This window comes from Elephas maximus, chromosome 1 (genome assembly GCF_024166365.1).
Source record: "Elephas maximus indicus isolate mEleMax1 chromosome 1, mEleMax1 primary haplotype, whole genome shotgun sequence".
Lineage (NCBI taxonomy): Eukaryota > Metazoa > Chordata > Mammalia > Proboscidea > Elephantidae > Elephas > Elephas maximus.
The window spans coordinates 31,624,735-31,646,828 of record NC_064819.1 but is presented as its reverse complement, the minus strand read 5'-3'; the positions used below and the strand labels follow the sequence as shown (position 1 = coordinate 31,646,828).

The 22,094-nt window shown below is 43.0% G+C and overlaps 1 protein-coding gene across 2 annotated transcripts in view; it reads right to left on the bottom strand.

Moving 5' to 3' along the window:
* Nucleotides 1-22,094, bottom strand: part of MCF2L2 (MCF.2 cell line derived transforming sequence-like 2) — a 224,251-nt gene that overhangs the window by 122,391 nt on the left and 79,766 nt on the right. For both annotated transcript variants that reach the window (XM_049881580.1, XM_049881586.1), the window contains exons 8-10: nucleotides 16,069-16,193; nucleotides 15,193-15,307; nucleotides 14,642-14,761 (exon numbers count right to left, since the gene is read on the bottom strand). In XM_049881580.1, coding sequence (XP_049737537.1) covers nucleotides 14,642-14,761; nucleotides 15,193-15,307; nucleotides 16,069-16,193 — 360 coding nt within the window. The remainder of the gene's footprint in view (nucleotides 1-14,641; nucleotides 14,762-15,192; nucleotides 15,308-16,068; nucleotides 16,194-22,094) is intronic.

Here is a 22,094-nt window from a genome sequence, read left to right as displayed (position 1 = left end):
TGTCACTTTTCCAGTCCACATGACCTTCCAACATGTTTATGAATGAAATCAGAACAGCCACAACTACTAAGTCCTGCTGGTACCTGAAAAGAACTTTACTATAAAACCTCCAAAATGTAGCTTATGCCTTAGTCTATACAGCTTCTGCTCAAGAACCCTCCAAAGTAAAAGAGAAGTAATAGTAACTTACTCAATAAAACCTCCAAAGTAAAACAGAAATAATTAGAAAAAAATAGCTGAAATCTGGTGCTCTGATACACTCTATTTGACATCTTAAAATTCCAGAAGGCTGGATTGCCAGGTTGTAACATGTAATTCAGAAATCTTCATTGTAATACCAGCTTATTTTACCCAAGGACTCTACGGCCATGACATACAAAATGAGACAGTGACTACCGTGGAAGAAAATGGCAAGAACCAGGGTGATGGTGCTATATCAGGGAGCCCAGAACAAACACACAGATAATGGCATAGGACCGGAACCTAAGTGTAAGGAGATAGACCAGACAAAACAAGAAAAGGCAGAAAGTTAATGGCTGCTGACACTGAGTGATGAACACATAGGAGTTTTGTGTGTGTCTGAAAATTTCCGTTAAAAAAAAAAAAGTCATGCCTCAAAGTTAGATTACATCCCCAGAACGTTAATGACCTAGGTTCCATGGCTTCTCGGACACAGTGGTGTAGCTGCTGGCCACCAGCTTTCAGGGCAGAGGTCAAAGGCTGAAATCAAATGGACTTCCCCTGTCCAGTTCTCGCACCTTCCCTGCAGCCCACCGCCACAGGTCCCACCATGCCCCTTAATCAACACCCAACAGCACTGTCTGCCTTTACAGAGATGAGAGGGTGGCTGAAACCATTGTTCTCAGAATTCAAAAGTCTGCTAAACCATCAAGCCAGAACAAGACAGGCAACAGGATGAACTGGTACGTGACAGGAGTCTGTTTAGCGTGCTAGCTCAGAGGTTCCTATGAGTTTGCTATCACTGCACAGAAGAAGGAAGTTGGCAACAACCCAGAAACCAGAATGTGGCTATGCCGGGAAGGCAGATGATCCCTGAGTGCTGAGGAAAGGACAAACCTCAAGCAGGTATTTGACAGATTATGGCCACATACTGCCTTCTTCCTTTAACACTTTACAGGACAAATTAAAAGACTCGCCAGGCCCTTATCATCTAAAGAAACGATGCCTCTTGGGAATATGAGGGAAGGCCATGTTGAAAAAGGTCCTGGTTATGGCAAGAGGGCTTTGTTTGGTTCAGCCAAAGGCAAAGGGATAGGTCTACTGCATCCTTTAGAAAAGAGTAAAAAGCAGGGTAAGCAAGACACACAGTGGGTTAAGTCAGTCTGCCTGAGCTCCGTGGGTCATCTGCAGTGGGTCAGTCCAGCTGGGTCAAGAACTTTGCCCATGAAATGTGGATCACAGGTTCACAGAGCTTTCCTCTCTTATGCCCCATGAACATAGGTTTCACTCCAGTTCCACTGGCAATCTCTAAAGTATGTAGCAAGTATCACGTGTCCAAGGAGCAGGGCAGGAGAGAGAATGTGGGCTCAGTCATGCGGATCCATCACCACTATTGAAAACACAACTCAGAGCACCCTCAAATGGCTTCCCGTGCCAACTGAGAAGTAACTCACCAAAGACTCCAGGGTCAACGCGACCTTCCCATCTCTTCCCCATCATCTCTTCCTGCATCAAGCACCCCAGTCACATTCCTTGAGATCACTAACCCCATTCCCTCCTCAAGACCTTTGCACTTGTATGCTATTCTCCAAATGTATGCATGGCTGCCCAGATCTCAGATCAAAAGCCACCACCTCAGGGGCCTTCCCTGACCACTCCAGCTAAAGTAGCTCCTCCCATCACTTTCCACTGTATTTCTTTATTTTCTTCTTACTTTTTGTCACTCTCTGCTGTTATTTGATTACTTTTTAATCATTTCTCTCTCCCCTGTAGAATGCAAGCTCCATGAGAGCAAGACCTGAAGTGTCTGGTTTACCACCATAACCACAGAACCTAGAACAAGGAGCACTTGTTGATGATGAAGGAGCACATTCCAGGTAGGTCAGGAGCCACCCTCTTACATAATGCACCATGACCATTGACCATGCTTTTCAAACCAAAAATAAAGGCATGGGGCTTAATAAAGTTCTTTTTTCCCTAATACGTGAATTTATATAGACAAAAATACATAAAATTAAATAGTATCTACATTTAATGAGGCATCTACGTGAAAAAACCAGAATTACAAAAAACTGGGATTGTCCTGAAGAATCTGAGATATACAGTCACCATAGATATGAAATTCAATGTTTCTACTGTGTTTCTATTTTGTGATAGGAGCCCTGGTGGTGCAGTGGTTTAATAGTTTGGCTGCTAACCATAAGGTCTGCAGTTCGAATCCACCATGCTCCTTGGAAACCCTATGAAGCAGTTCTATTCTGTCCTATAGGGTCACTATGAGTCAAAACTGACTCGATGGCAACTGGTTTGGGTTTTTTTTATTTTTGTTTTTGTCATTGTATGATAAAGGAGAACTGGTGTCGCAGTGGTTAAGTGCTGGGCTGCTAACCAAAAAGTTGGTGGTTTAGACCCACCAGCCACTCCACAGAACAATGTGGCATTCTGCTCCCATACAGATTTACAGCCTTGGAAACCCTATGGGGCAGCTCTACTCTGTTCTATAAGGTCGCTCTGAGTTGGAATCAATTCTTTGACACCGGGTTTGTTTTTAGCTTCTTGTTTGATTAATGTTTCTGATGACTCACGTCCCTTCAGCGTTTTGCTATCAGATGACCATCACCCTTGTCACGGATAACAGAGAGAGCACCCACTGGGGCAGGATGGGGTTCCCAAGTGCGCATCTGGGTTGCAGGTGGCTTCCTGTGTTCCTGCAGATACAGAAGCTCCTGGAGCTTGGGATTCCCAGCAGACAATTCTGAGAGTTGGTGTGGTCTTGGGTTGCACTTGTTTTGCATCCTGTGGGAGGGTATGTCGCTAACTGCAACGCCAGTCTCCCAAGGACCGATTACTCAACAAGCAAGGTATTCACGGGCATACTTGTGCTTACTTACTCCTCTGTAGTGCACAATGTCACCGGCTTTTTACCACATCAGAGGTGGTGAAACCCATGTAAAACTATGCGCTACAGAGGGGTAAGTAAGCACAAGTAAGCCCGTGCATACCTCGCTTACTGTAAGCCAGTGCGTACGTGCTTACTGGTCAATCCACCACTGCAATCACCTGGCTATTGTCGTTAGCTGCCATCGAGTCCACCCCTGACTCATGGCGATTCCACATGTTACAAGTAGAAACACTTCAGAGGGTTCTTTTGGCTGTAATCTTTACAGATGCAGTTCAACAGGCCTTTCTCTGGCTGAGAGGCTGGGAGGGTTCAAACCACCAACCTTTAGGTTAGTGGCTGATCACAAACTGCTCGTGCCACCTAGGCTCTTTACCAAGGGCAGATTGTGATTCTGAAAGTCTGCATTTCTAACACATGACGCCTATGCTGCTGGCCAGAGGGTCATGGCTGAGAAACAAATCTCTAGCACTGCAAAAGTACCATGTGAGAAGCACGCCTGCAGGTTGGCCCTTCCTAAGTGCTAACCACAGGGAATTTGGTCTTCAGAAGATCAAAATACAGAAAACCTAAGTGAAGCATAGAAAAGCGCCTTTCAAATGAGATGACTCAGCTGTCTCAATTTGCAATAAACCAAATTTCTAAGGACTTCAAATAGAATCATTCCTAAGTCCTGACTTGTGTGCAGATCTGGGGAACTGTTTCATTCTGGTGTGAGAATCATGAAACATGTTCCTTTACCCATGTGATAATTACAGCTCTTAGGGGATGGGAAAGTACAAGGCTTTGTCAGCTCTGTGGAGCTACAGTACTAATGCAGGTCAATTTCCCCTTTCTGTCAGGCTCCAGTTATAAAACTAGCTTTTTGTTTGGCTTTGTTTTTTTCTTCTGGTTTCCCCTTCTTGCCACCAATCTCGTTCCCATGTACAGGCCCCAGGGAGGAGCTCTAAGGTGATTGGTGAGACTCTGGATTACGTAACTTATCTGGTGGGCGATACACCCACTTGTGGCCCTCTCCTCTGCTGCTCCTCCACTTCCGCTGCCGCCCAGAGTTCTCACCCCACTTGAGCCAACAGCCTCAACTGGGTGCTCCAACAACTGTAAAAACAGCTCTGCAGCAGCAGTACTGCTCACTATGGTTCTTTCTGTGCGGATGTCCTTGGGGACCTGGTTGGGAGTGGGAGGTGGCTGGAGCAGCAGGGTTTGGGCATCCCTTTCTCCTTTAGCAGTAACGAGAGGACACGACCTGTCGCTGTTCACGACTTCCTTCCCAGTAAGACAGGGAGCAAAGGCCCTGAGATCGGAGGGTACCTGTTTGAGAAACAGCGAAGAGACTGCTGTGGTTAGAGGAGAAACAAATAAAAGAGAAATAGACTACACTATCAGGGAGGTAATAGGGGGTTGAGTGTAGAACCTAGAGACTTAGTAAGACAGAGAACAGAGGGGCCCCCAAATCTGCAAAGAAGAAATGGGCCAGGGTGCAGAAACAAAGCCATTCCCCAGAACAATGGGGCAGGGTATCTAAAAATAGCCTGCAAACTTCTTTAAAGTTGCCTTTCAGAAGCAGCTAGAGAAAACCAGGCCCAGGGACAGGAGCAGAACATCCACCTGAAACTGCTGTGTGACCCTCGACCAGGTGCAGTGAGGGGCTACAACCCCAGCTGGGGAATCGAACCAGGGAAGCAAGAGACTGCACAGGCGTGACACCCCATAATAAGTCCTGCTACAAATCCCAGAGGCCTCCAGGACAGGAACCATCTCGGAAAGCTGCTGCGTGCACCTTAGTCAACATATATCCACCTGTGCCTATGAATAAACATGAATCTTTTCCCACCCAAGGACTTTTAAAAACTCGGCCCCTCTTTTGTTCTGTGACCTGAGGGTATATGTCACTCTAGGCCCTCCTCATCTCCACTTGCAAGCCTCTTCAATAAAGCTTTACTCGTGTGGAAAACTACGTGCCTTACGTGCTCATTCTTGACCAGTGAGAGGCAAGAACCTTATTCCGGTAACAATTTTGGCAAGCCAGGAGCCAGTAGGCACAAAGGGATCCTTTGCATCCTGTTCTCGGACCCGAGGCAGTGGAGAGGAGAATTGGCTTTCCCCAGTGGTGAATGATGCAGCTGCCCAGACTGATTATTCTCACAGAGCCAGGTAAGGACTTCTCCCCCTTATCCTTGTGGCCCGACCTTAGTTTCATTTTTCTCCAGAGTAAACTTTCTGTTTTTCCTTGGAAACGTGAAGCGCAATGACAGGGACTCAATAGAAATCCAAGTGGGGGATGAGTCGTTCGCCTAGGTAAGGCCCCCCGGAAGCCCCCCATGGATGGGTGTCTCATACTGTGGGGGCCGGAGGCACTAGTGAAGGGTGAAGCGTCCCCAGAGTGACAGGCCTAAACTGACCCTAGGGACCAAGGGGCATCTTCTGAAGGGTCTCCAGTACAACAGGTCATTTGATCCTAGGGACCAAGAGACACTTTAAACCCTCAGGGACTATGGGTCTCCCCATCGGAAATTACTACAGAAAGGTCTCCGGATTGTCCCCAGTACGATGGGTCATTTGACCCTAGGGACCAAGGGACACATTCCACAGAATGTCCCCAGAGCAATGGGCTTTTCAAATCCTAAGGACCAAGGGATGCCTTCTGTTTGACCCCAGGGAGTAGGGAATTTCTGACCTGCTGGTAGTGCACTCTTGGCAGGAGCTGCAGCCCGCCCCCTTTCCTCTCCTCTCAAGCTGGCCTTTTGTCCAGCCACTTGTTTCTGCCGTCGTTTTGTGTGTCTGGATATTGTCTGCCTCTAGATGGCACACCCTGTTTCTGGGGGAATAGAGGTAGAGGTCTCTGGATTGAGAGATTGAAGCCTCTCTGTTTGGTATTGGGGATAAGAGGCATCTGGAACATCAAAGTGGAGATTCAGATATTCCTAGTAATGTGTTAGACCTCACTAAGCCATTTCTGACTTGTCTGGTCCGAGCGCTCTCTGTTTGTTTGTCTTATGTGTGACTGGAGCTGTCTGGGAGTTTGAGACTGCGAGACTGTCTCAGTCGCCTCTGTCTGTGTCTTACGTGCAATATGTGTGTTGCATAGAAACTAACTGGTGAAGAGAAATTCAGGTTGAATTGGAGCAAGCTTGTGGAGACTCCTGAGAATTTACTGATTGGGCTGTTTACTGAGCAATTGGTCATCTTTTGCTCTAGGTGGTTTGAAGAAAAAAGGTAATTTTGTCTTAAAGGAAAAGTAGTTCCAGAAGAGCAAAAGTGAAATTGTTGTCTTTTGCCTTTCAAAATGTCTAGAATTGGGATGACTCCCTCCAGCTCCCAGTCTCCCTAACTAACAACTGGATCCATTTACAAAACTGCTAAAGGGCTTTGGTATTTATTGGGTAGCTAGCCTTTCAAAATGCCTCTGTATGTAAATGAATCAGAATGGGCTAATCTTGTCTTCTACCTTGAGTTAAAAGGTAGGTATTTTTATAGGTAGGTAGCGTGGGGCAAAATTTTTTTTTTTTTTTAGTGCCCAGCCCTCAGCTGCCAAGGTCACAATAGAACAGGTCTGAAATGGCCTGGAGAAATGTTAATTGGTCAGTTGAACAAAAACCTTGTGATTTCCAAAGCCAGTTGATAAAATTATATTGAAAAATATGAGAAATAATAAAAGTTGAATGAAAATTTAGAATATTTAAAGAAACTTTATTTCAATTAGTTATGTTTTATGGTGTACAGGCTTAAAATCATCTCTAAAATCTTTTGGGTAACTTATTGATGTTAAATTGAATCTGCTTCAAAGACAAAGGTTCAGCCTGTCATTAGAATAAGATTCCTAAGTCAGAAACCAAGCCACCATGCTTTAAGAAAAAACTAAGGGTTTTTATTTTAAGATCTTTGGGTTAAATAACTAAAGTATTGTTTCTTGGTAACTTATGATAAATTCCTGACAAGTTTGAAAGCCACAAAAATTTTTATAAAGAAAAAGTGCTAAAAAGGACATGGAACATGTTGTTAAGGTCGTAAGTGCCTGATTCTTTCTCTTTGGGTTATTGCTAACTTAGTTGATTTATTTTTTGAGTCTATCATTAAAGCCAACAGTTTGATTACAGAATTCACATCATTTACCTATGAAGTTGTTTTATCACTATTTGGATATTTAGAGACTTGATCATCTTGGTGTGTTCTTGGTGTATCTTGACTGTATGGTGTTGTGTCTCAGGGTTATGTGTTACATCCGAAGTTATTTAAAAATATGGTTAATGGCTATTATTAGAAATATTTTTATCTAAAGTTTTTCTTAATTGATTTTATTTGGCCTTTACTTTGTGCTTGTAATTGATTTCTGTCAGGTCTTTCACCATTAAGGATTATGCATTACCAATTAATCATGGCTATATTAAGTTTTGTCATCTACAGATAAGTTGTCATCTACAGATAAGTGATTTCCTGAAACCACTTCACCAAAATATCTAAACTAAAGGGCACCACGGGTTTTAAGTGAGAATATTCCTGATGCTTTAAGGTCCGACTTTCTGGAGGTAAGAAACCATATTCCTCTTTTCTCCTAAATTATCTAACTAGTGGGTTTAAATACTGTAACTCTTGAATTAGAAGTTCTTTTTGACAAACTTAACAAAGTTGTAACTATCATGGCCAGAAAGGTGTCTGAAATATGAACTATGATTTTACAAATTAGAATAGTAATCTCAGGTTTGGCAGAATGTAGTTCTTGCTGAGGCACAAGAAAAACAGTCACTGATGCTGCTTATGCCTGAACAAACGCCTCATGATATTTGTTTCCTTGGTTCAAAGGCCTTAGGGCCATGGCTTCATTGGTTATTTCAGACAATTGGCCTAATGTTAGTGTTTCTATTCTACCTCCTGATTTACTGTACGGTGCCTAAGATCTTAAAAACTGATAGTGATTGAATATTTTTAATCAAAGATTCTATAACAAGATTATGATCCAAAAGAGGGAACCATGAAAGAGTTGTAAGTAATTCTCTGGGAATCCAGATTTCTGACTTTCATAGAGGTTGAGGCAACCCACATAGGCCATCACCTTTGGGTGTCCTTTTACAAACAATTGTCCAGATAAACTATCAAGACCATTTTACTCTGGACATTGTGCTTTTTTTTGAAGAGAAGAATTCAGTCTGTTTTGTACTAACTCCAAAGATTAGACTGAGAGTTATGTTTAGGGTAAATCAATAATCGTTTTAATCAGTCTTCTAGACAATGTTGCATGAGATACCTGTCTAATGCTTGTAATCAAACTTTCCCTCTTGCTATACAGAAAATTATGTCTTAAACCAGGTTCTCCGAGAAGATCTACCTCATGGCTCAGACTCCATTTTGTCTGAGATTCCACTTCTGCTTCTGAATAAATGCCCCACGAATGTTAATGGGTAAACCAAAGAGGGACAGCTTGCCCTCAGGGAGAACGCTTAGTATGTTTTAGACGGATTAACTGAAGGCCTCCAACAAGAAAAGCTAATGGTGAAAACTTATTTGTCACATGTAAGTCCTTATATATTTTCTGTTTTCTCCGGACAAACTTTGTGCGTTAAAGGTAATGTTAAATTTATCATCCTTTGTAAAAGAAGAGTCAGAAAAAGCCCATTGGTCCAACACTCAGGGTGTGGTTGGTAACTTTAATTCCTATTTATGGTATACATAAATTGGAGAAATCTTTAAGAAATTTATCAATCACTGTGGGACTAGAGACACAATCCAGGTTCCTGTGAGTCTCAGACTTAGTGCGTAAGAAGACCCTGAAAGATTTAAGGATAAGTTTATGAAACGCAGCTTGAATTTTAATTTGACCTGGAGAGATGTGATGGTCATTTTATCTCACTGTTATAGTACCGATGAGAAGAGACTAAGATCCTGGCTGAAGCTAGAGAACAGGCAGACGATAATGCCAATGGCCCACAACCAACACATGTTATTTTGAGACTGGGAGGAGAAAGTCCCTGATGCGGAGCCAAACTGGGATTACAACAGAGATGGTAAAAAAAAAGGAAGAGCCAAATATTTAGTTGCATGTGTACTAGGTAAGATTTAGAAGTGTTATAGCCAAGCCTATTAATTATAATAGGGTAAAAGAAATTACCCAGCCAGCAGGAGAGAACCCAGCAGTCTTCTTCACCAGGCTGACTGAGGCTTTTAGGAAATAGTCTGACCCTGAGAGCCCAGAAGAAAAGACTTTGCTAACTATGACAATAGATATTAAAAAGAAACTGCAGAAGATAGAGGAAAGACCCCAGACTCCACTCTCACGACTGGTTGAAGAAGCCTTTAAGGTCTTTAACAACAGGGACCTGGCAGTAGAGGATAATATGAAGACAAAGGCCCAAATGTTGGCAGTAGCACTTCAGGGCCCACCTCAAGGTAACCCAACAGGATCCTGAAGACCAAGACCTCCACGAGAATTTCTTTATCGGCCGGTGAGTATCAAGCCAGACCAATGTGAAAAAGAGAGGCCATTAAGGTGGATTGTCCTGAGCGTTCTATAATAGGGCGTCCAGTTGACTTCCGCCCAGAGGCCAGTCTGGGCAGGCCCACAGCGCCTAATGTCCCTCTTGGAAGAGGAAGAAGAGCGGCCCTATTGATGAGGCCCAGAGGTCCACTCAGCTCCCGGCCAGAAGACCATCGTCACAGCAGAGCCTTGGGTGACTCTCGACGTGGGAGGTAAGAAGACTGAATTTTTGCTAGACACGAAAGCTACTTTCTCTGTTTTAACTCAAAATCTAGGCCCATTCTCCAGTCGTGACTGTACAGTTATTGAGATTGACAGAAAGTCTAAGGTAAGGAACTTTTCCCCTTTCCTGTGAAGTGTGCCAGAGAATGTAAAAAACAAAAGAGGGGGAGGCCAATATATCTGGTGGGCAGTGTAGAAAACACTCTCCTCTATTACTTGGTTTCTACCCTCTTTGGCCCTAGTGGTTGGTGCGTAAATTTGAATAATAGTCCTATTAACTGGTCTTCCTTGTAGGCATATGGATATTATCCTATCACTGACAGCGTTGTACTTCAGGATAGATCTTGAAATGTTCTTTTTGACAATGAATGCAATACCATTCCCCTTTGAGTTGTCATTCCCAGCATAGTAGACTATATGATTGTCCGATTCAAAATGGCCAATACCAGTCCATTTCAGCTCACTAATGCCTAGGATATCGATGTTTATGTGTTCCATTTCATTTTTGACGATTTCCAATTTTCCTAGATTCATACTTCGTACATTCCAGGTTCTGATTATTAATGGATGTTTGCAGCTGTTTCTTCTCATTTTGAGTCATGCCACATCAGCAAATGAAGGTCCCGAAAGCCTTACTCCATCCACGTCATTAAGGTCGAGTCTACTTTGAGGAGGCAGCTCTTCCCCAGTCATCTTTTGAGTGCCCTCCAACCTGGGGGGCTCATCTTCCAGCACTATATCAGACAATGTTCCGCTGCTATTCATAAGGTTTTCACTGACTAATGCTTTTCAGAAGGAGACTGCCGGGTCCTTCTTCCTAGTCTGTGTTAGTCTGGAAGCTCAGCTGAAACCTGTCCTCCATGGGTGACTCTGCTGGTATCTGAATACCGGTGGCATAGCTTCCAGCATCACAGCAACACACAAGCCCCCACAGTACAACAAACTGACAGACAGCTGCTACAGTCTGAAAGTGATCGAACATGCACTCAAGCTGCATTGGTAATTACTGGCGATTGGAATGAGAGAGTTGGAAACAAAGAAGAAGGATCAGTAGTTGGAAAATATGGCCTTGGTGACAGAAACAATGCCAGAGATCGAATGATAGGGTTTTGCAAGACCAATGACTTCTTCATTGCAAATACCTTCTTTCACCAACATAAACAGCGACTATACACATGGACCTTGCCAGACAGAACACACAGAAATCAAATTGACTACATCTGTGGAAAGAGATGATGGAAAAGTTCAATATCATCAGTCAGAACAAGACCAGGGGCCGACTCTGGAATGGACCATCAATTGCTCATATGCAAGTTCAAGCTGAAACTGAAGAAAATCAGACCAAGTCCATGAGAGCCTAAATATAACCTTGAGTATATCCCTCCTGAATTTAGAGACCATCTCAAGAATAGATTTGACACACTGAACACTAATGACCAAAGACCAGACAAGTTGTGGAATGACATCAAGGACATCATCCAGGAAGAAAGCAAGAGGTCACTGAAAAGACAGGAAAGAAAGAAAAGACCAAGATGGATGTCAGAGGGGACTCTGAAACTTGCGCTTGAGGGTCGAGCAGCTAAAGCAAAAGGAAGCATTCATGAAATAAAAGAATTGAACAGACAATTTCAAAGGGCCTCTCGAGAAGACAAAGTAAAGTATTATAATGACATGCGCAAAGAGCTGGAGATGGAAAACCAAAAGGGAAGAACACGCTCGGTGTTTCTCAGGATGAAAGAACTGAAGAAAAAATTCAAGCCTCAAGTTGCAATAGTGAAGGATTCCATGGGGAAAATATTAGACAACGCAGGAAGCATCAAAAGAAAATGAAAGGAGTACACAGAGTCATTACACCAAAAAGAATTAGTCGATATTCAACCATTTCAAGAGGTGGCATATGATCAGGAACCAATGGTACTGAAGGAAGAAGTCCAAGCTGCTCTGAAGGCATTGGCAAAAAACAAGGCTCCATGAATTGATGGAATATCAATTGAGATGTTTCAACAAACAGATGCAGCACTGGAGATGCTCACTCGTCTATGCCAAGAAGTATGGAAGAGAGCTTCCTGGCCAACTGACTAGAAGAGATCCATATTTATGTCTATTCCCCAAAAAGGTGATCCAACCGAATGTGGAAATTATAGAACAATATCATCAATATCGTACGCAAGCGAAATTTTGCTGAAGATCATTCAAAAGCGCCTGCAACAGTATATCGACAGGAAACTGCCAGAAATTCAGGCCAGTTTCAGAAGAGGATGTGAAACCAGGGATATCATTGCTGATGTCAGATGGATCCTGGCTGAAAGCAGAGAATACCAGAAGAATGTTTATCTGTGTTTTATTGACTATGCAAAGGCATTTGACTGTGTGGATCATAACAAACTATGGATAACATTGCAAAGAACGGGAATTCCAGAACACTTAATTGTGCTCATGAGGAGCCTTTACATAGATCAAGAGGCAGTTGTTCGGACAGAACAAGGGGATACTGATTGGTTTAAAGTCAGGAAAGGTGTGCATAAGGGTTGTATTCTTTCACTGTACCTATTTAATCTGTATGCTGAACAAATAACACGAGAAGCTGGAGTATTTGAAGAAGAACGGGGCATCAGGATTGCAGAAAGACTCATTAACAACCTGCGTTATGCAGATGACACAACCTTGCTTGCTGAAAGTGAAGAGGACTTGAAGCACTTACTAATGGAGATCAAAGACCACAGTCTTCAGTGTGGATTGCACCTCAACATAAAGAAAACAAAAATCCTCACAACTGGACCCATGAGCAACATCATGATAAACGGAGAAAAGACTGAAGTTGTCAAGGATTTCATTTTACTTGGATCCACAATCAACAGCCATGGAAGCAGCAGTCAAGAAATCAAAAGACACATTGTATTGGGCAAATCTGCTGCAAAGGACCTCTTCAAAGTGTTGAAGAGCAAAGATGTCACCCTGAAGACTAAGGTGCGCCTGCCCCAAGCCATGGTATTTTCAATTGCATCATATCCATGTGAAAGCTGGACAATGAATAAGGAAGACCGAAGAGGAGCTGACGCCTTTCAATCGTGGTGTTGGTGAAGAATATTGAATATACCATGGACTGCCAAAAGAACAAACAAATCTGTCTTGGAAGAAGTGCGGCCAGAATGCTTCTTAGAGGCAAGGATGGTGAGACCGTGTCTTACATACTTTGGACATGTTGTCAGGAGGGATCAGTCCCTGGAGAAGGACATCATGCTTGGCAGAGTACAGGGTCAGTGGAAGAGGAAGACCCTGAACAAGGTGGATTGAAACAGTGGCTGCAACAATGAGCTCAAGCATAACAACAATTGTAGGGATGGCGTAGCACTGGGCAGCGTTTTGTTCTGTTGTGCATAGGGTTGCTATGAGTTGGAACCAACCTGATGGCACCTAACAAAAACAACTCTTTTTGGGCCCTCCTCCTAGATAGACACCCCAGAGTTAAACTTAAAAATGTGCCAAACTTTGAACCCTGCCACCCTTTTATACAATTGTCAGCCAGATTGGTGTTACCGAGACAAGAGCTTTACCACCAGAAACATCAGCCCAAAAAGCTGAGCTAACTGCCCTGGTACATGCCCTAAGAGAAGAGAAGGAGTTTTTCTTAGGATGGATGAAGAACAATGAGAGAATATTATATGTGCCTGAATATTTATTATAGAAATTAGTAAAAGCCTTTCATGATGTCACACACTATGGCAGGGATGCCTTCCTAAGACTATTGTCTAAATGTACAAATAGAAAAGGGCTATTAAATAATTCCCCGATTTAGACTACCAAGGTCTTTCCATGACAGTAGCCAGCGTAGTGTCTATGGCCTTGACCCGGGGAATAGTACTATTCACGTTCGGCCCCTGCCTGTTTAAGCTTTTAGTTAGGCCAACCTCCTGGTCATGCAAGGCTAACAACTGATTCACCAAGAAGGGGTCCCAATGGTGCCAGGTAGCGAGAGACTTCTGCTTGGTTAGGCAGAAACAATGCTCCAGTCCAGCATGAAGAAGTTACAGAAGCAGAGACCTCCATCCAGATTCCCATAAATATTTATGGGGTTAAAGTCTCTCAGCCGGGAGTAAGACAGGGAGTAAAGGCCCTGAGATCGGACGGTACATGTTTGAGAAATAGCGAAGAGGCTGCTGTGGTTAGAGGAGAAACAAGTAAAGGAGAAATAGGCTATACTATCAAGGAGGTAATAGGGGGTTGAGTGTAGAACCTAGAGAATTAGTAAGACAGAGAACAGAGGGGCCCCCAAATCTGCAAAGTAAGAAGAAATGTGCCAAGGTGCAGAAACAAAGCCATTCCCCAGAACAATGGGGCAGGGTATCTAAAAATAGCCCGCAAACTTCTTCAAAGTTGCCTTTCAAAAGCAGCTAGAAAAACCAGGCCCAGGGACAGGAGCAGAACATCCACATGTGCCCACTGTGTGACCTTCCACCAGGGGTAGTGAAAGGCTACAGCCCCAGCCGCAGAATCAAACCCCAGGGAGTGAGAGACTGTGCAGGCATGACGTCCCATATTAAGTCATGCTACGAATCCCAGAGGCCTCTAGGACAGGAACCATCTCGGAAAGCTGCTGAGCAGACACCTTAGTCAACATATCCCCGCCTGTGCCTATGAATAAACATGAATCTTTTCCCACCCAAGGACTTTTAAAAACTTGGGCCCCTCTTTTGTTCTGTGACGTGAGGGTATGCGTTGCTCTAGGCCCTCTTTGTCTCCGCTTGCAAGCCTCTTCAATAAAGCTTTGCTCGTGTGGAAAACTACGTGCCTTACCTGCTCATTCTTGACCAGAGAGAGGCAAGAACCTTATTCCGGTAACACCAGTACTCAAAAATGCCAAAAAAACACACCTGTCCTTTTTCCTCCAGTTTTTTATGTTCCTTAAGAAGTTGTTCCACACGCATCACACTGTCTCCAATGTCTGTAAACTCTGCTTGCTCTTCCAACAGATAATCCAGGGCAAGTTTAACCTACAAAACACATCAGAGCAGCGCCGAGGTAAGTGACCAGCACGCATCTAGAGGTACAGGTTTGTTAGGCTCGAAGAAAATTTGAAAATCCATAAAGGATTCAGGACTTCTGTGCATCTATGTATTTGTGCATTGTTTTTAAATAGCTCAGGAAATTTCAAGTTAAGCTGAAGATGCAAAGACACATGTAGATGGAATAAAAATGCTACATTCAACAGATTATCAGTCAGAAAGGAAAAACTGCCACGTACGCCAACAGGAAAATGGTATTCTAGAACACTGCTCGCTCACTAAAAAGTGAAAAGGGGGTCTGGGAAGAAGCGAGGATGTAAGGAGGAAGCTGGATTACAGAAGAGAGGGAAGCCCAGTACCAAAGAGTTCAGGGGAGAGAGGAGATCCAGAGGAAGTTCTACTCAATGAGAAAATGGTACCTCACAAAAAGTGTCCTCGAAGCGCTGTAGCTGGAGGCACTGGCTAAGCTTCAGGTGATGCTCAGACCAAAACTGACTAAACGCTTTTTCTGCTTCGTCCAACTGAACTAATAACCTGCCAAGAAAGAAGGAGAAAGTGACACCATGGTAGCACTGGTTTCCACAAAAGTCCTTGTAGGCCTGTGTGGACGACACCTGTGTTTTCTGTCAGCATTACTAACTGCGGCCACATTTCCTTAGGAAAGTCTGTATCGCCTATGACGTTCTTAGGGCTCAGCCGGTTTTCCCACTTTCCATTTTCAATCAGGACATCTTCAGTGATAGGCAGAAATCTACCTCAGATGCTGTTGCCAGCTTCAAAATGTGTCCCAGGTGACTATACTTTTGTGTTTGCTTTTTTCCTACCTACTACTACAGGTAGGAGCCCTGGCAGCACAGTGGTTAAGAGCTCGGCTACTAATCAAGAAGTCACCAGTTTGAATCCACCAGCTGCTCCTTGGAAACCCTACGGGGCAGTTCTACTCTGTCCTACAGGGTCGCTGCGTGGGAATCATCTCAACGGCAATGGCTTTGGCATCAAAGGCAACAGGTTTGTAAAGCACAGCACACAGAAAAACTGTTATTTGTGAACGGAACAATAAATACTACCATTTGCCTTGAAATCTTGGGACCAGAGTGTTTCATAGGAGGGAATAAAATTCTCGTAAAAAGAGCTCTGCAAATGGATGCCAGATGGATGCTTTATTGTCTCAAATATTATTCATTCTCGGCCCCACCAAGACTCAGTAGTAGCCTTTCCAATCTGTTCTTGGTTCTTTCAGATAATCTAGTTCTACGGATTACCTCTGCGAAAAGCAGATTCCACCCCTCACTCACCTTCCCGTAGTAGCTATGTTGTCAAGTTCATTGGGATTGAATTTGCTGAAGGGATTTTTGGTTGCTGGTTTTTGGATACACGATAGCAATGTGGCGCCTTGTTTTCTAAGTAACTTCAGCTCATCCTAGAGAAAGAAAAATATAATCTCACTTAGAAGAGATTAAAAAAAAATTCCTGTAGAATTGGGACAAGGAGAATGACGAGATATTTTTTCACTTAAGAAATTCAATGTAGCTTTTAAAAATTAATCAACTTATTGGTAGAAATTTATTTCTTTGTAGGGAATTCATACATGTGACAAAAAATTCAAATTATACAAAATGGTGTATACTGTAAAAAGCAAGTCTTTCTTACTTCTGTCTCTTAGCCCATCCACTTTACCTCCCCAAAAAGCAATGCCTGTGAAGTTTTTGTGTATCTCAAGATGTTGTTGTAAGTTAAAAACAAAACTAGCTAATAAACTCTGGTTCTAATCCAAGATAGTGACTAGGAACAAGAAAAACAGATATTGACTATTAATTGCTGGAAGCTATCCTGAAGTTATAATGTAATACTTGCAAGTTGACCATGAAAACACTTCATCTGTTGTCACCAGTAAAGACTAAAGACCTGCCTCTCTTTCCCACCTGTCCCCCCCGCCCCCAATTGTGGCCTTGCTCAATTATTGAAGGTTGGTAGAGACTGGCAGCAGTTACAGTTTGACATGGAAAGATTTGTACTTCTAAGGCAACTCTATCCTGCTCTTCTAACGTGGGGACGTTGGGCTCTGCAGTCGGGGACAATGTGGGGCTAGCTCCTTTTCAATACAACAGCGCTAGTCCTTGCACATCACAGGCATCTCTCACTGTTCTGAGCCTCAACCACAACACCAAGGCCACAAGTCAAAAAGGGGCGAGGCCTAGTCTAGAATATTACTCTCTAGAGCTGGAGTTCCCAGTTTGGCTTCTGAGTCACAGGATGCTAGTTTGGTATGACCCTGACAGCTACAACAGACCCATAGTTCAACGACTCAAGCAGAACCATTGCCTCTGAGCCCTCTCTCCAGCCTTCACAGTAAAGGGCTCATTCCCCGTGGGAAGAGTTTTATACTTCCTCGAGCTGTTCACACAGGAATCCTGGGCCTGCTCAGCCTCACGGCTTTGCTCCTTGTCTCCCATTCCTCTCTAGTTTTTACCCCCACAGAAAGCTTCCATTGTCCATATCCAGCCTCAAACCTGTCCCTGGATCTCCTTGATGACAGACTTGCCTTCTCTGATCTCAAAAAAAAAAAAACCCATTGCTGTCAAATCAATTCCGATTCACAGCTCTGATCTAGACCCTCACAATTCTATGGACACCCCCTCTGGCTCTGTCCACTCCAGGTTATGCCCAAGTCAGCCACTTGGCTGGCACTTCAGCCTAGGAATTGGACACCGCCCTTCTTTTCCACTCTCAGGTGTCAGCCCACGTTTCTTATCAATGCTTATTTACATTTGTAAGTTGGATGAATTCATAAAAATCTGAAGAAATCAGGTTGCAAATGAATAAAGACAAGTAAGGCGCAATGGGAAAAATTTCTCATGAATAAGTGTTCTTACCCCATTTTGCCGCCTCCTATCCACTGATCCACTGAAGGGAAACCCTGGTGGTGTTATGGATAAGTGCTATGGCTGCTAGCCAAAAGGTTAGCAGTTCGAATCCACCAGGTGTTCCTTGGGAACTCTATGGGGCAGTTCTACTCTGTCCTGTAGAGTCGCTATGGGTCGGGATCGACTCCATGGCAATGAGTTTGGTTTGGTTTGGTATCCACTGAAGGGAGCCCTGGTGGCACAGCGGTTAAGTGTTGAGCTGCTAACCAAATGGTCAGCAGTTCAAGTCCACCAGTTGCTCCTTGGAAACCCTATGGGACAGTTCTACTCTGTCGTATAAAAAAAAAAAATTTTTTTTTTTCGTATAGGGTCACTATAAGTTGGAATCAACTCAATGGCAAAGCGTTTGGTTTGTTTTTTTGGACCTACTGAAGACGGTCCCGGCTTTTCTCACTCAGTGTTGTAATTACCCCTGAGTTCACAACAGGGTCGTGTCATTACCCATCAACAAGTTATATACATACTTTTGTGACAGACTCACTTTTGTGATGCAGTTATTGGGAAAGGTGCCATATTGCCAAGGCAGAAGGAGGCATCTGGAGAAGGAAGCCGAGAAGATACATCCAAAGAACTGTAGAGTGTGAGGAAAGTATGTGGAGAAGGGCAGATGAACCTTAATAAGTAATGTTATACACCATGTATCCCTATCTTAGTTACCTAGTACTGCTATAACACAAACACCACAGGAGGTGGTTTTAAAAATCAGAAATTTATTTTCTCACAGTTCTGGAGGCTAAAAGTCCAAATTAGAGTCTCAGTTGTATTTGTGTCAATTCCTTCCTTGTCAGCAGACCTGAGTGTTCCTTGGTTCCTTGGCTTTTAGACAATCCTCGCTCTGTCTTACCCTGTGTGTGTCTGTCTATTCTGGTCTTTTTATAACTCAGAAGTGATGAGGTTTAGGACCCACCCTACACTGGTTATGTCCTCAAAGCAACAAAACAAAAACTCTGTTTCCAAACAGGATGACATCCACAGGTACCAAACCAAAAACCAAACCCATTGCCATCGAGTCAATTCCAACTCATAGTGACCCTACAGGACACGGCAGAACTGCCCCATGGGTTTCCAAAGTTCCAATCTTTACAGAAGCAGACTGCCACTTCTTTTTCCCACAGAGTGGCTGGTGGGTTTGAACCACCTACCTTTTGGTTAGCAGCTGAGCACTTAACCACCGTGCCACCCGGACTCTGCCATAAAAAAAAAAAAACAGGTATTTAAAAAAAAAAAAAAAACCATTGCCATTGAGTCTATTCTGACTCCTAGTGACCCTATAGGACAGAGTAGAACTGCCCCATAGGGTTTCCAAGGAGTGGCTGGTGGATTTGAACTGCCAACCTTTTGTTTAGCAGCCGTAGCTCTTAACCACTGTGCCCCCAGGGCTCCCTCCACAGGTACAAGGGTCAGTAATTCAACACATACTTTGTGGGAACACAATTCAATCTATAATTGCCTTCACACCTAAAAAAAAAAAAAAGCAAGCAGAAATCTTGACCTGGTTATTGCTGTGTGACTAGACCAGTCAGCTTCAGGAGGATTATAACAATCTGCCATAAACACAGAAAGACTGAGGAATTATATGGTACTTGGAAGGAGCAAATGTAAATTGCCCAGCTCCAAAATGGAGTCTGGTCTTGTCTACAGTAGTGAACATTGAAAATACTTAGTACCTGTATAGAGCAGGTACTGGCGGATTAGCACAGATTCAGATACAATGCTGAAACAGAGTCTCAAGGCTATCTGCAGTCCATGTGGCAACACTGCTAGAATCATGAGTAGGTCTTTGGGTCCTAGGAAAGGGGACAGGGAGGTAGACTGAGGACCCTCAATGGATGTAAATGCTTAACTTTTAACAATTAGTCCAGCTATCCCAGTGTGTACCCACTGAATATCAGTTCTGCTTGCACCCTTATGGAAGCATGCTGTTGGTTCTGAAGAAGACCCACTAGCAAGGCATGGGGGACTACTTAAGGGTCAAAGGAATTTAAATTTTCTAGGGGGAATTCTTTTCTATGACAAGGGTAAACATGAATGTAGACACTCATTCAACAACATTTATAAAGTGCTATCGTATATGGGGTCACCATGAGTCAGAATCGACTCAGTGGCAATTGGTTTATTATACATGCTAGACACTGTGCTAGGCTGTGTCATGGGCAGGAAGTAGAGGTGGGTATGAGAAGTGAAAGACTGAATCAGAGCCAAGAGAATATGTGAAAGATTAATACTTTATACCCCTTATTTCACTTTTATTGTTGTTATTAGGTGACATCAAGTCAGTTACAACTCATAGCCACCCTACACACAACAGAATGAAACAACGCCTGGTCCTGCGTCATCCTCACAGTTATTGCTGTGTTTGAGCCCATGCTGCGGCCACTGTGTCAATCCATCTTGTTGAGGGTCTTCCTCTTTTTTGCTGATTCTCTACTTTACCAAGCATGATGTCCTTCTCCAGGGACTGGTCCCTCCTGATAACATGCCCAAAGTACATGAGATGAAGTCTGGCCATCCTAGCTTCTAAGGAGCATTCTGGCTGTACTTCCTCCAAGACAGATTTGTTCATTCTTATTGCAGTCCGTGGTATATCCAATATTCTTCACCAACGCCATAATTCAAATGCACCAGTTCTTCTTTGGGTCTTCTTTATTCATTGTCCAGCTTTTCACATGCATATGAGGCAACTGAAATTATCATGGCTTAGGTCAGATGCATTCTGACTGGATGACAACAGGTTTTTTTTTTTTTTTTTGGTTTAGGATCAGGAGCACTTAGTCCTCAAAGTGACATCTTTGTTCTTTAACACTTTAAAGAAGTCTTTTGCAGCAGATTTGCCCAATGCAATACGTTGTTTGATTTCTTGACTGCTGCTTTCATGGGCATTGATTGTGGATCCAAGTAAAATGATATCCTTGACACCTACAATCTTTTCTCTGTTTTTCATGATGTTGCTTATTGGTCCAGTTGTGAGGATTTTTGTTTATTTTATGTTGAGGTGTAATCCATTCTGAAGGCTGTAGTCCTTGATCTTCACCAATAAGTACTTCAAATCCTCATTGCTTTTGGCACACAAAGTTGTGTAATCTGCATACTGCAGGTTGTTAATGAGTCAGCCTCCAATCTTGATGCCCTGTTCTTCTTTATATAGTCCAGTTTCTTGGTTATATGTTCAGTATGCAGATTGAATAAGTATGGTGAAAAGGTACAACCCTGATGCACTCCTTTCCCAATTTTATCACTTACCTGATTTCTGCCAATAAAATTGAACTCTACTATCCTGTTTTTGTTTCTAAAGCTAACTAATAAATTCTAGAACCCAGAATTCATAATTTAGAAAAAAAAAAGGAGTCCCAGAAAAAGATAAGGAGATATCCCCTTTCCTCTGCAGTTACTGAGAGGGAGATATTCCTGTGGTATAAAATTAGATCAGAACACTGACTTGGTAGAGTGTTGATTGAAAACGTTCGTAAGAATGCCCATGGCCTCTTCCTGTACAAAACTGAGATGTGTGTATGTGGGTGTATCCGTGACCATTACTAATTTGCTGTGTTCTCTGGAAGTAGAATTTGAACAAAGGGGTCTTACAAAAAACTCCTAAGACTTCATAATGATTTCCAGATCCTATGGGAATAACTTGTAATGCTGATTATCTTCTCATTTTTGTTATCATAGTAATATTGATGGAACTGCCATCTCTGAATTGCTAAACAGTATTAGTTTTGTGAAAAGTGTTGTGCCACATAACTAAAGGACCACAGGCACTTTCCTCCCCTATCCTCCTCCATGACGAGAAAAAAGTCCTATGGCTCTGTTCGATTTCTTATGTTTTTTTAAAGAGAGAGTTCTATCCTATTTAAATGGACACATGGTTCAGTGCCTCAAATGACTAAAGTAACCAACGAATTGAGAGCAGAAGGCCAAGGCCCTGTGTTTCTGGCCTAAATAAGACCTGCAAAGAGGTGAAAATGATGCCCTTCTGGGACACAAGAGGCAGACTGCCTGCCTTTGTGATCTGCCTATACAACCAGCTCAAAATAATATAATAAGAGCTGTTTTGCTGCATAAGTCTACAGAAAAAAAAGGGTAAGAAAATTACATATCTGTATAGGGTTTGTGGTTGTTACTTTGTGTTGTCTTGTCTCAGGTCTTGAGGACCTTTTTTTAACTGAGATATAATCCACGTACCATAAAATTAATCTTTTTAAAGTATACGACCCCAGGTTTTTTTCCAGAACATTTCCATCACCCCAAAAAGAAACCCTGTATATCTTAACACTGACTTCCCATTCACCCCTTACCCCAGCTCTTAGAAACCACTAATCTACTTACTTTCTCTGTGGATTTGCCTATTCTGGACATTTAAAATAAATGGGATCATATAACATGTGGCCTTTTGTTTT